The following is a 12,506-nucleotide window of genomic DNA, read 5'->3' on the forward strand; positions in this document are numbered from 1 at the left end:
ACCATGTCAATAAACCAGTGTTTGGATCTCAGCTGGCATCTGGTCTCATTACTGGCTGGTCCACTCGGGTCAGAACCTCCAGGTGGTCACCATGTCAATAAACCAGTGTTTGGATCTCAGCTGGCATCTGGTCTCATTACTGGCTGGTCCACTCGGGTCAGAACCTCCAGGTGGTCACCATGTCAATAAACCAGTGTTTGGATCTCAGCTGGCATCTGGTCTCATTACTGGCTGGTCCACTCGGGTCAGAACCTCCAGGTGGTCACCATGTCAATAAACCAGTGTTTGGATCTCAGCTGGCATCTGGTCTCATTACTGGCTGGTCCACTCGGGTCAGAACCTCCAGGTGGTCACCATGTCAATAAACCAGTGTTTGGATCTCAGCTGGCATCTGGTCTCATTACTGGCTGGTCCACTCGGGTCAGAACCTCCAGGTGGTCACCATGTCAATAAACCAGTGTTTGGATCTCAGCTGGCATCTGGTCTCATTACTGGCTGGTCCACTCGGGTCAGAACCTCCAGGTGGTCACCATGTCAATAAACCAGTGTTTGGATCTCAGCTGGCATCTGGTCTCATTACTGGCTGGTCCACTCGGGTCAGAACCTCCAGGTGGTCACCATGTCAATAAACCAGTGTTTGGATCTCAGCTGGCATCTGGTCTCATTACTGGCTGGTCCACTCGGGTCAGAACCTCCAGGTGGTCACCATGTCAATAAACCAGTGTTAGGATTTCAGCTGGCATCTGGTCTCATTACTGGCTGGTCCACTCGGGTCAGAACCTCCAGGTGGTCACCATGTCAATAAACCAGTGTTTGGATCTCAGCTGGCATCTGGTCTCATTACTGGCTGGTCCACTCGGGTCAGAACCTCCAGGTGGTCACCATGTCAATAAACCAGTGTTTGGATCTCAGCTGGCATCTGGTCTCATTACTGGCTGGTCCACTCGGGTCAGAACCTCCAGGTGGTCACCATGTCAATAAACCAGTGTTAGGATTTCAGCTGGCATCTGGTCTCATTACTGGCTGGTCCACTCGGGTCAGAACCTTCAATAAAACTGTCTTTCATCATATTCAGGGGTAAAATCTGCTCCACTCCTGCAGGTCTGGACGTTAGTGTCTCACGTCACTGTCCAGGAACCCAGGATCAGGTTTAGCTGCTGCTGAGAGACAACAGCTGGAGACGGGGGACAGGACACCACAGGACAGGAGGCGGGGTGTCTCCCAGCTCAGGGTCAGGGTCTTGCCTCTGATGAGTGACGCTTCTGCGTCTCCTCGTAATAAAACAGACAGACAGGAGCCATGTTCTTTCATCCTGCTTTAATTTCAAAGGTCACGAATCACACCGACACAAACCAGGATCCACAATCACAATCGGAGCTGGCGGGGGGACGGCGCCGCTCCTCCAGCTCCCAGAGACCCGGCAGCACCTCCACCCCGGAGCTGGTCTGGACCCGTCCACAGGCAGAAGATCACAAAAGTAAGGGGGCGTCCCTTCACTTCAGCGTCCAGATGAATGTGGGGGGACGTGTTGGACCAGAGCGTCTCAGCATCTGGGGACACCTGAGGCCAACTCAACCTTTGACCCCTGATCAAGTGTCAAACAGATGAATGAGGGGGGACGTGTTGGACCAGAGCGTCTCAGCATCTGGGGACACCTGAGGCCAACTCAACCTTTGACCCCTGAACAAGTGTCAAATCAGCAGAAACTGACAAAGCTGCTGTGAAACGCACACGGATGAGGAGGGACACAACAGACACACGTGCACAAAGAGGACAATTACAGGGAGCATGCACGCGCACACACACACACACACACACACACACACCTATACACACTCCCACCCAGACAGACAGCTGTGATATTAAAGGTGTGTTCAGCGAAGGACCAAATTAAAGGGGTCCACAATGACACCTCTGTCCTCCGTCCACCTGCTGTGTGACCCTCAGTGTCACCCCCCACCCAGTCATGCCAGCCCCCCCAGCACACGCGTGTCCTGTGGGAGTCCTCTCTCCGAGTCCAGACCACCAGCAGGTCACAGTTCGAAGGCAGGAAAGCAGGAGTTCTGAGGGTCTGCCAGCTCGGACAGGTAGAGGATGGTTCCTGCCATACCTGACAGGAGGAACCTCGGGGTTACTGTCAGGGTCTTCAGCAGAGCAGCAACACAGTGAGCACAAGAAGCTGGACTGGTCTGAGGTACCTTCAAAGAGCGAGTAGGGTCTGTCAGGGATGCGGCAGCCGTGGGTCCCATAGGCCAGGCACCAGTCTGCAAACTGGAGGACAACAAGATCACAGAGTGACAGCTGATGAACTCGCACTGGGCCCAAAGCACAGGCGTCCCCATCGGGGCGTCCCCATCGGGGCGTCCCCATCGAGGCGTCCCCATCGGGGCGTCCCCATCGGGGCGTCCCCATCGGGGCGTCCCCATCGAGGCGTCCCCATCGGGGCGTCCCCATCGAGGCGTCCCCATCGAGGCGTCCCCATCGAGGCGTCCCCATCGGGGCGTCCCCATCGGGGCGTCCCCATCGGGGCGTCCCCATCGAGGCGTCCCCATCGGGGCGTCCCCATCGGGGCGTCCCCATCGAGGCGTCCCCATCGAGGCGTCCCCATCGAGGCGTCCCCATCGAGGCGTCCCCATCGGGGCGTCCCCATCGGGGCGTCCCCATCGAGGCGTCCCCATCGAGGGGTCCCCTTCGGGGCGTCCCCATCGAGGCGTCCCCATCTGAGGTGCAGCGTTCTGACCTTGCATGAGCGATACAGGTACTTCTTCTCCTTGGTGAGCTTGTACAGCGACAGGAACGCGTAGCCGTTTCCAGCGGTGCCGTGGCAAATGCCGTAGCCCTTTCTGAGGAGGCCTCGGTGCCAGATGACCTCAGCACATTCTGTGGCCTCCTTCAGGTACTTGTCTTCTTTAAACACCTGAGAAGGATCCAAACTGATCTCAGCTGGGACAAAGATGCTAATGTTGATGGCTTCAGTTCAGATGAGCGATGGCATCATCAGACCGACGAAGAGCCTCTGAACCACCACAACCTGGCTCTGATGGCTCAGCCTGGCTCTGAACACCTCACCTGTCCAGGTCCGAACCATATAAGCTCAAGGATTCAGGACTGATGGACATCACCTCATGGTTCATGGAACACACACCTGATGAGCCAAGAGGAGCATGTGCACGACGCCGGGGGCCCCGTGGCACCAGTGGACCAGTCGATCGCTCTCGTTGCTCAGCGAGGACGGAAAGTTCCCCGAGCGGAACCTCTTGTGTCGGACGTAATCGATGCTGGGACGGACCAGCTCAGACAGGACATCAGCGTGCACGTTTGCTCCTGGCTGGACCAGGAGAGACGCAGTTCAGAGGGGGAACAGCTGGAGGAAGCAGCGACCGCGAGGAGCCCCTGGAGACCATGGTCAGCAGACACGTGCTCGCTCGCCCCCCCTCACCCCCCAACCCCCCCTCACCTGCATCAGCAGGTAATAGATGCCGGCCAAGCCGTGGGCGGCGCCCACGTACTGCTTCTGGTGCCACTCGTACAGCAGAGGACAACGGTCCGACTTCTTCTGCTCTGCTGAGAAGGTCTTCCCTGATTCCAGGATGGCCGTCACCACCTGGAGAGGGAGACGATGAAAGCATCTATGAACACCACCATCATCTTCATCATCTTCATCAGCACCATCTTCAGCGCTGAGGCTGAGGGGGGCAATGAGGGGGGGCGATGACACTGAGGGGGGTGCTGATGCTGAGGGGGGGTGCTGAGGCTGAGGGGGCCATGACGCTACCTTAGCGACGGTGGCCTCGTCCACGGCGCCCCCCAGCTCCCTCTGGACGTACAGCAGGGCGTACAGGAACCCGGCCCGGCCGTACAGCAGCTCGTCCGGAACATCAGAGTCTGGGCTCAGCACGGCGCGCTGCAGCTGCAGGAGCCTGGAACACAGCGGGGGGCCGTCAGCTCCGCCTGGCTCCACCTGCACCCACCTGGGCCCACACCTTGGGACGCTCACCTGGACAGGCAGTCTCTGCTCTCCGCTTCATTCCCCAGCTTGTGATGGACCACGGCCCCCACCGCCAGCGGCCCCGCATCGCCGCACAGGAAGCTGACCTTGCGACCGTTCAGCACCCTGGTGGCCCTCTTCACATAGTCCAGCGCCCTCTGCAGGTGCAGGGCCTCCTGGGACGCCTGGTGCAGCCGCAGGTAGAGCAGAGCGATGCCTAGAGTGGAGACAGGAGGTCAGGCTCAGGTGGCTGTGGGCCCCAGTGGGGGACGTCCTGGTGACAGACCTGTCCACCCAGTGTAGGTGGAGAAGTCGTGAGGGTCGGCCGTCTTCAGGCCTTCCTCCATCTGCTGGAGCAGATCTTTGATCTTGCTTTGGACCTTCTTCTGGAACACTGAGCTCACCTGAGGAGGACAGAGGCCTTTCATCTCCAGGCTCAGGAGACAGGTCGAGCTGAACAAGTCACTGGTCACCGGTTAGCCACTCGCTAACAACACACCCAAAACATCTCAGGATAAAAGACCTCCAGTCCTCCCAGAACAGCTGGGACTGGGCCAGATGCTGCTGTCCCATAAAAACCCTTTACCTCACACTGGAAAACGGGACACCCGACCTTTGACCTTTGCCACGACTGCAGAAGAGCCTATTTCAGACTGGAGTGATTTTAGAAGTTCATTAAGCTTTAACGTTCACACAGCAAAGGTAAAATGGCTCAAAAATGGCTGGCGCGTGTTGGGACGTGCAGAACCAAAACCAGTTCTGTCCAACAATATGGAGGAGATCAACAGTTTATGGAGATCAATGAGATCAATAGTTAATTGAGATGAAGGAGATCAATAGTTAATGGAGATCAATGAGATCAATAGTTAATGGAGATCAAGGAGATCAACAGTTCATGGAGATCAATGAGATCAACAGTTAATGGAGATCAATAGTTAATGGAGATGAAGGAGATCAACAGTTAATGGAGATCAATGAGATCAATAGTTAATGGAGATGAAGGAGATCAATAGTTAATGGAGATGAAGGAGATCAACAGTTAATGGAGATCAATGAGATCAATAGTTAATGGAGATGAAGGAGATCAATAGTTAATGGAGATCAATGAGATCAATAGTTAATGGAGATGAAGGAGATCAATAGTTAATGGAGATGAAGGAGATCAACAGTTAATGGAGATCAATGAGATCAATAGTTAATGGAGATGAAGGAGATCAATAGTTAATGGAGATGAAGGAGATCAACAGTTAATGGAGATCAATGAGATCAATAGTTAATGGAGATGAAGGAGATCAACAGTTAATGGAGATCAATGAGATCAATAGTTAATGGAGATGAAGGAGATCAATAGTTAATGGAGATCAACAGCTGAAGGAGATCAATGAGATCAACAGTTAATGGAGATCAATGAGATCAACAGTTAATGGAGATGAAGGAGATCAATAGTTAATGGAGATCAATGAGATCAATAGTTAATGGAGATCAATGAGATCAATAGTTAACGGAGATCAAGGAGATCAATAGTTAATGGAGATCAAGGAGATCAATAGTTAACGGAGATCAATGAGATCAATAGTTAATGGAGATCAATGAGATCAACAGTTAATGGAGATCAATTAGATCAATAGTTAATGGAGATCAATGAGATCAATAGTTAACGGAGATCAATGAGATCAATAGTTAACGGAGATCAAGGAGATCAATAGTTAATGGAGATCAAGGAGATCAATAGTTCATGGAGATCAACAGCTGAAGGAGATCATTAATGATGATGATCCCTTCTGTCCGGGCAGATGATGCACCCTGTATTTAAAATAAAGGATTTTTATGTTGCTCATAATTGGACCGATTAAATCGAACATAAAGACAGAAGTTGTACGTAAAGGAAGTAAGTGAAAGCTAAGCTAGCGTTAGCTTCGCGCTAGACGTGACCATTTCCGAAGGTCTAGCACCCGGTACCTGTCCTTCCGCGTCCAGCGGCTCATCGTGGTGGTCTTCGGGATCCGCGGCCGGGTCTGCCTGCTCCCAGTCGGGGTAAAGGTTGGGGAAAGCTCGCTCCTCCATCTCCGCCTCTGAAGCCGAGATCAGCTTCAGCCGCTTGGACATGTTGTCTCCCATCGCTACGGTGGCTGTGAGCGGACAAAAAGGGCGCAGACGGCCATTATTCAACAGCGGAACACACTCAGAGAGCAGGGTTAGGGTTAGGGTAACACTGCCCAGTTTTATTCATTTAATAAAACACATCACCACTAAAGGATTAAAGTGAGCGGGGATTAAAAACATTTTGTTTTAAAAGAAAACCGCGACTAAAGGAAAATAATCGTATTTTCCACTCACAGATTTCCCATGTATTCAAAATCCTGTTGCAGAAGGGGAAACACGTGCATTTCATTGGTCATTTATTTTCTTTATATTTTAAATGCTGAAATGTTTTGGTTAATATTATTATTTATTAATATTAACAAGTCTGGGGAAAGACTGAAATGATTGTTCTGAGATAAAACCTTTAAAATAACACTCAAGCTTGTCCTAAAGAGGTAAAACTTTATTAATGCCACCTTGAGACATTTTATAGAATAATAATAAACCCCAAACCTTCTATTTTCTGGGTTTAACAGTAAAAATAAAATGAGTTGTAGGTGAATAAATCAGAACCAAAACAACTCAGAAGAAATAAAGTAACAATTGTTACTTGCTGCTGCACAATGGATCCTTCTAATATTCCCTAGTTGACAATGAGACGGGGCAAGAGTGGGGCAAGAGTGGGGCAAGAGTGGGGCAAGAGTGGGGCAAGAGTGGGGCAAGCGTGGGGCAAGAGTGGGGCAAGCGTGGGGCAAGCGTGGGGCAAGTGTGGGGCAAGAGTGGGGCAAGCGTGGGGCAAGAGTGGGGCAAGCGTGGGGCAAGCGTGGGGCAAAAGTGGGGCAAGCGTGGGGCAAGAGTGGGGCAGGAGTGGGGCAGGAGTGGGGCTTACTGAGCAGCAGTGCAGCGTTCCCTACTGTCTCCTACGTTCCCTGCTGTCTCCAGCGTTCCCTACTGTCTCCAGCATTCCCTGCTGTCTCCAGCGTTCCCTACTGTCTCCAACGTTCCCTGGTGTCTCCAGCGTTCCCTACTGTCTCCAGCGTTCCCTGCTGTCTCCAGCGTTCCCTACTGTCTCCAGCGTTCCCTGCTGTCTCCAGCGTTCCCTGCTGTCTCCAGCGTTCCCTACTGTCTCCTACGTTCCCTGGTGTCTCCAGCATTCCCTACTGTCTCCTACGTTCCCTGCTGTCTCCAGCGTTCCCTGCTGTCTCCAGCGTTCCCTACTGTCTCCTACATTCCCTGGTGTCTCCAGCGTTCCCTACTGTCTCCTACGTTCCCTGCTGTCTCCAGCGTTCCCTACTGTCTCCAACGTTCCCTGCTGTCTCCAGCATTCCCTACTGTCTCCAACGTTCCCTACTGTCTCCAGCGTTCCCTACTGTCTCCAGCGTTCCCTACTGTCTCCAACGTTCCCTGCTGTCTCCAGCGTTCCCTACTGTCTCCAACGTTCCCTGCTGTCTCCAGCGTTCCCTACTGTCTCCAACGTTCCCTACTGTCTCCAGCGTTCCCTGCTGTCTCCAGCGTCCCCTGCTGTCTCCAGCGTTCCCTGCTGTCTCCTACGTTCCCTGCTGTCTCCAACGTTCCCTGGTGTCTCCTACATTCCCTGCTGTCTCCTACGTTCCCTACTGTCTCCTACGTTCCCTGCTGTCTCCTACGTTCCCTGCTGTCTCCAACGTTCCCTGGTGTCTCCTACATTCCCTGCTGTCTCCTACGTTTCCTGCTGTCTCCTACGTTCCCTACTGTCTCCTACGTTTCCTGGTGTCTCCTACATTCCCTACTGTCTCCAACGTTCCCTGCTGTCTCCAGCGTTCCCTGCTGTCTCCAACGTTCCCTGCTGTCTCCAGCGTTCCCTGCTGTCTCCAACGTTCCCTGCTGTCTCCAACGTTCCCTGCTGTCTCCTACATTCCCTACTGTCTCCTACGTTCCCTACTGTCTCCTACGTTCCCTACTGTCTCCTACGTTTCCTGGTGTCTCCTACATTCCCTACTGTCTCCTACGTTTCCTGGTGTCTCCTACATTCCCTACTGTCTCCAGCGTTCCCTGCTGTCTCCAGCGTTCCCTGCTGTCTCCAACGTTCCCTGCTGTCTCCAACGTTCCCTGGTGCCTCCTACGTTCCCTACTGTCTCCTACGTTCCCTACTGTCTCCTACGTTTCCTGGTGTCTCCTACATTCCCTACTGTCTCCTACGTTTCCTGGTGTCTCCTACATTCCCTACTGTCTCCAACGTTCCCTGCTGTCTCCAGCGTTCCCTGCTGTCTCCAACGTTCCCTGCTGTCTCCAGCGTTCCCTGCTGTCTCCAACGTTCCCTGCTGTCTCCAACGTTCCCTGGTGTCTCCTACATTCCCTACTGTCTCCTACGTTTCCTGCTGTCTCCTACGTTCCCTACTGTCTCCTACGTTCCCTACTGTCTCCCACATTCCCTACTGTCTCCTACGTTTCCTGGTGTCTCCTACATTCCCTACTGTCTCCAACGTTCCCTGCTGTCTCCAGCGTTCCCTGCTGTCTCCAACGTTCCCTGCTGTCTCCTACATTCCCTACTGTCTCCTACGTTTCCTGCTGTCTCCTACGTTCCCTGCTGTCTCCTACGTTCCCTGCTGTCTCCAGCGTTCCCTGCTGTCTCCAACGTTCCCTGGTGCCTCCAACGTTCCCTGGTGCCTCCAACGTTCCCTACTGTCTCCAACGTTCCCTGATGTCTCCAACGTTCCCTGGTGTCTCCAACGTTCCCTGCTGTCTCCTACATTCCCTACTGTCTCCTACGTTCCCTACTGTCTCCTACGTTTCCTGGTGTCTCCTACATTCCCTACTGTCTCCAACGTTCCCTGCTGTCTCCAGCGTTCCCTGCTGTCTCCAACGTTCCCTGCTGTCTCCAGCGTTCCCTGCTGTCTCCAACGTTCCCTGGTGTCTCCTACATTCCCTACTGTCTCCTACGTTCCCTACTGTCTCCTACGTTCCCTACTGTCTCCTACGTTCCCTACTGTCTCCTACGTTTCCTGGTGTCTCCTACATTCCCTACTGTCTCCTACGTTTCCTGGTGTCTCCTACATTCCCTACTGTCTCCAACGTTCCCTGCTGTCTCCAGCGTTCCCTGCTGTCTCCAACGTTCCCTGCTGTCTCCTACATTCCCTACTGTCTCCTACGTTTCCTGCTGTCTCCTACGTTCCCTGCTGTCTCCTACGTTCCCTGCTGTCTCCAGCGTTCCCTGCTGTCTCCAACGTTCCCTGGTGCCTCCAACGTTCCCTGGTGCCTCCAACGTTCCCTACTGTCTCCATCGTTCCCTGGTGTCTCCAACGTTCCCTGGTGTCTCCAACGTTCCCTGCTGTCTCCAGCGTTCCCTGCTGTCTCCTACGTTCCCTGCTGTCTCCTACGTTCCCTGGTGTCTCCAACGTTCCCTGCTGTCTCCAGCGTTCCCTGCTGTCTCCTACGTTCCCTGCTGTCTCCTACGTTCCCTGGTGTCTCCTACGTTCCCTGCTGTCTCCTACGTTCCCTGCTGTCTCCTACGTTCCCTGGTGTCTCCTACGTTCCCTGGTGTCTCCTACGTTCCCTGCTGTCTCCTACGTTCCCTGCTGTCTCCTACGTTCCCTGGTGTCTCCTACTGTTCCCTGGTGTCTCTGCGAGGGTGATGTTTAGTCACCCGCGCTGTTCTTTGCTCTTATGGACTCAGACAAACCGCTGGGCAGCAGTTCAAAGCTTCCTCCACCATCTCCGCTGGTCTGCTGCCCTCTCACCCCTAACAGGATATGTGACTAACGGGGTCTCTAAACTTCTGACAACTCCTCTGGCCTTCACCTTTTCACAGGTACGTCTGTGCGAGTTTCAGTTCCGTTGTACATGGACAGCTTCAGCACTTCTGTAAAACATTCTCCTGTTCCTCTTTCCCGACAGCTTTCTTAAACACTTAAAATCTGCACATCACAGCATTTAGGCGATAATAGCAATGATAATAATTCTTCTCACATCTCCAACGTTCCCCGCCGTCTCCAACGTTCCCTACCTTCTCTTTAACGTTCCCTGGTGTCTCCAACGTTCCCCGCCGTCTCCAACATTCCCTACCTTCTCTTTAACGTTCCTTGGTGTCTCCAACGTTCCCTGCTGTCTCCTACGTTCAGCGCTGTCTCCAACGTTCCCTGTTGTCTCCAACGTTCCCTGCTGTCTCCTACGTTCAGCGCTGTCTCCAACGTTCCCCGCTGTCTCCAACGTTCCCCGCTGTCTCCAACGTTCCCTACCTTCTCTTTAACGTTCCCTGTTGTCTCCAACGTTCCCTGGTGTCTCCAACGTTCCCCGCTGTCTCCAACGTTCCCTACCTTCTCTTTAATGTTCCCTGTTGTCTCCTACGTTCCCTGGTGTCTCCAACGTTCCCTGCTGTCTCCTACGTTCAGCGCTGTCTCCAACGTTCCCTGTTGTCTCCAACGTTCCCTGCTGTCTCCTACGTTCAGCGCTGTCTCCAACGTTCCCCGCTGTCTCCAACGTTCCCTACCTTCTCTTTAACATTCCCTGTTGTCTCCAACGTTCCCTGGTGTCTCCAACGTTCCCTGCTGTCTCCTACGTTCAGCGCTGTCTCCAACGTTCCCTGTTGTCTCCAATGTTCCCTGGTGTCTCCAACGTTCCCTGCTGTCTCCTACGTTCCCCGCTGTCTCCAACGTTCCCTACCTTCTCTTTAATGTTCCCTGTTGTCTCCTACGTTCCCCGCTGTCTCCAACGTTCCCTGTTGTCTCCAACGTTCCCTGCTGTCTCCAACGTTCCCTGGTGTCGGTTGTTGCAGCAGCCTCACTCAGCCTCTCTGAGAAAAGCCGCAGTCCCAGCAAGCAGCCATGTGTCTCCCTCCCCCTGCCCCTCCTCCCTCCCCCTGCACCCCCCCCCCGCACCCACCCAGGGCTGCAGCGATGCACTGCACCCCCGCCTGACACCCCCACCCCAGAGAACCCAGAGCAGCTCCGTACCAGTACGAGAAGCCCAGTGTGTCCAGCTGACTGGGAAAGTGACAGATGGCGTGTTGGTGTGTGATGCTGTCGGGATTAGACCATAAAACAGGCCCCCCCCCCTCCTGATTACTCTTTTCCCTTTCATCCACCCTCTTCTCTGTCCGTCACTTCCTCCCCCGCTCGCACGCGTCCACAGTTTAATGGAAATGGAGATTTGGCTGAATAGGAAGAGTAATTCTGCAGCTTTGTTGTGTTTTTCAGTTCCAGCACGGCACCAGAACCAGCTCTGGACCACCGCTCCATCAGCAGAAAAACACCGGGTTTGTTCCAGTTCTGTAGCAGCAGCAGCCTGGCCCAGGTCACCATCGGAGAGCTCACCAGGCTTCCACTGAAGCTGCTCTGCTCTCACTCACCATCATGATGCGCTGTGCTTCTCCTGGTGTTGATCCCGGGACTTGGAACATGCTCCCTCTTCATACTTTAGGGTCAGCCGTGGAGTTCCACAAGGTTCTGGACTTGGACCAATTATTCAGCAGCGTGGAATACATTTTCATTGCTATGCTGATGACCCCCCCCCCCCATCTCGTTTGTGATTGTGGTTTTGTTGTCACCTCAGAAGCCAGTAAATAGGACTGTGGTCATCCAGAAACATCGCCCCCTCTTGGCAACAGGGGGAATGACCCAGCAGGACTTCCCACCCCTATTCCGAGAGGACAACGATACAGGGGAGGACATTTCTTTAACTTCATCCTGTTCACTGGTTGAAATTATTGAAGAAACTGTGTAAATGGGAATGTTCTATATTTAAATATGAAGCTGAAAGATGCTGCTGTGCCTCCATCTGTCTCCGTCTCCGTCTCAGGGATCTTTGGAAATAGAACCTCAGCAGGATCTGAAGATGTCAGGAGGAAAAGCCTTAGACAGAAAAGGTCCTGAACCCAGGAGAGATGTAGAGAAGATGGACAACTTTTAGAGGACAGAGAAACAAAGAGCCGAACCAGACTGGGTTGAGTTGAGTGCAGATGATCTGAAGTCATTCTGCAAAGACTGAAGGACAAATGTCCAACTGCTGGGGACGAAGGAGAAGAGACCGGGACAGGAGGACACAAGCAGGAGCTGTGGACAGGAGGGCCCAGAGCCACCGACCCTGCGAAGACTCTTATTTACATTCAGTTAGATGTCACAGCCCATGTTTCCTCACCCAGTATCGTTTAGGTGAAGGAATCTTGTCTTTTCTTCCATTTTCTTTTCTTATCTTACAGATACGACAAGAGTTTTATACTAGAAGTATTTAAAATTACCAGGAGAGAAGGGACCCTTCTGTGAAGGTCCTGACAGTTTTCTTGGTACAGAATAATCACAAAATCCTTCAAAGCATCAGAAATGATGAACAGACTCATCAGAAGATTCAGCAGTTCAATACCTCACCAGAGGGGGCGCTGCCGGTCAACCCAAAATAAGACGTTACCACGCCCCCGTTTCACACACACGCGCGCACATACGCGCGCACACAGATTCTCGTGAAA

General features: G+C 53.1%; 1 protein-coding gene and 1 long non-coding RNA gene across 5 annotated transcripts; one reads left to right on the forward strand and one right to left on the reverse strand.

Moving 5' to 3' along the window:
• Positions 1-1,300: 1,300 nt before the first annotated feature.
• Positions 1,301-10,815, reverse strand: lancl2 (LanC lantibiotic synthetase component C-like 2 (bacterial)). Of its 4 annotated transcripts, none has more exons than XR_003887227.1 (10): positions 5,948-6,117; positions 4,275-4,392; positions 3,998-4,205; positions 3,776-3,920; positions 3,458-3,604; positions 3,146-3,328; positions 2,741-2,917; positions 2,199-2,271; positions 1,672-2,110; positions 1,301-1,576 (listed from the first exon to the last, which is right to left on the reverse strand). XR_003887227.1 is itself a non-coding variant. In XM_029831942.1 (10 exons), the coding sequence occupies exons 2-10, from the start codon at positions 6,104-6,106 to the stop codon at positions 2,034-2,036; spliced, it is 1,287 nt and encodes a 428-aa protein (XP_029687802.1). In that variant the 5' UTR covers positions 6,107-6,117; positions 10,709-10,815; the 3' UTR covers positions 1,301-2,033. The 4 variants fall into 4 exon arrangements, 3 of the variants coding, with proteins under 3 accessions (XP_029687802.1, XP_029687804.1, XP_029687803.1); XM_029831942.1 differs by adding an exon at positions 10,709-10,815 and having other exon boundaries at positions 1,301-2,110; XM_029831944.1 differs by adding an exon at positions 10,363-10,402 and having other exon boundaries at positions 1,301-2,110.
• LOC115248329 (uncharacterized) lies at positions 9,578-12,385 on the forward strand. The gene is made up of 3 exons (XR_003887234.1): positions 9,578-9,857; positions 11,242-11,487; positions 11,597-12,385. It is a non-coding gene; the product is annotated as an uncharacterized lncRNA (long non-coding RNA).
• The last annotated feature ends 121 nt before the right edge of the window (positions 12,386-12,506 follow it).

This window comes from Takifugu rubripes, unplaced genomic scaffold (genome assembly GCF_901000725.2).
Source record: "Takifugu rubripes unplaced genomic scaffold, fTakRub1.2, whole genome shotgun sequence".
NCBI classification, from domain to species: domain Eukaryota; kingdom Metazoa; phylum Chordata; class Actinopteri; order Tetraodontiformes; family Tetraodontidae; genus Takifugu; species Takifugu rubripes.

Bases quoted from the DNA above. Each gene is read 5' to 3' on its own strand.
- lancl2 (XM_029831942.1), bottom strand. From the start codon at position 6,106: ATGGGAGACAACATGTCCAAGCGGCTGAAGCTGATCTCGGCTTCAGAG. The intron at 4,393-5,947 runs GTACCGGGTGCT...TGTCCTCCTCAG, and splicing joins CGCTGGACGCGGAAGGACAG to GTGAGCTCAGTGTTCCAGAA. The intron at 3,921-3,997 runs GTGAGCGTCCCA...GCTGTGTTCCAG, and splicing joins AGCAGAGACTGCCTGTCCAG to GCTCCTGCAGCTGCAGCGCG.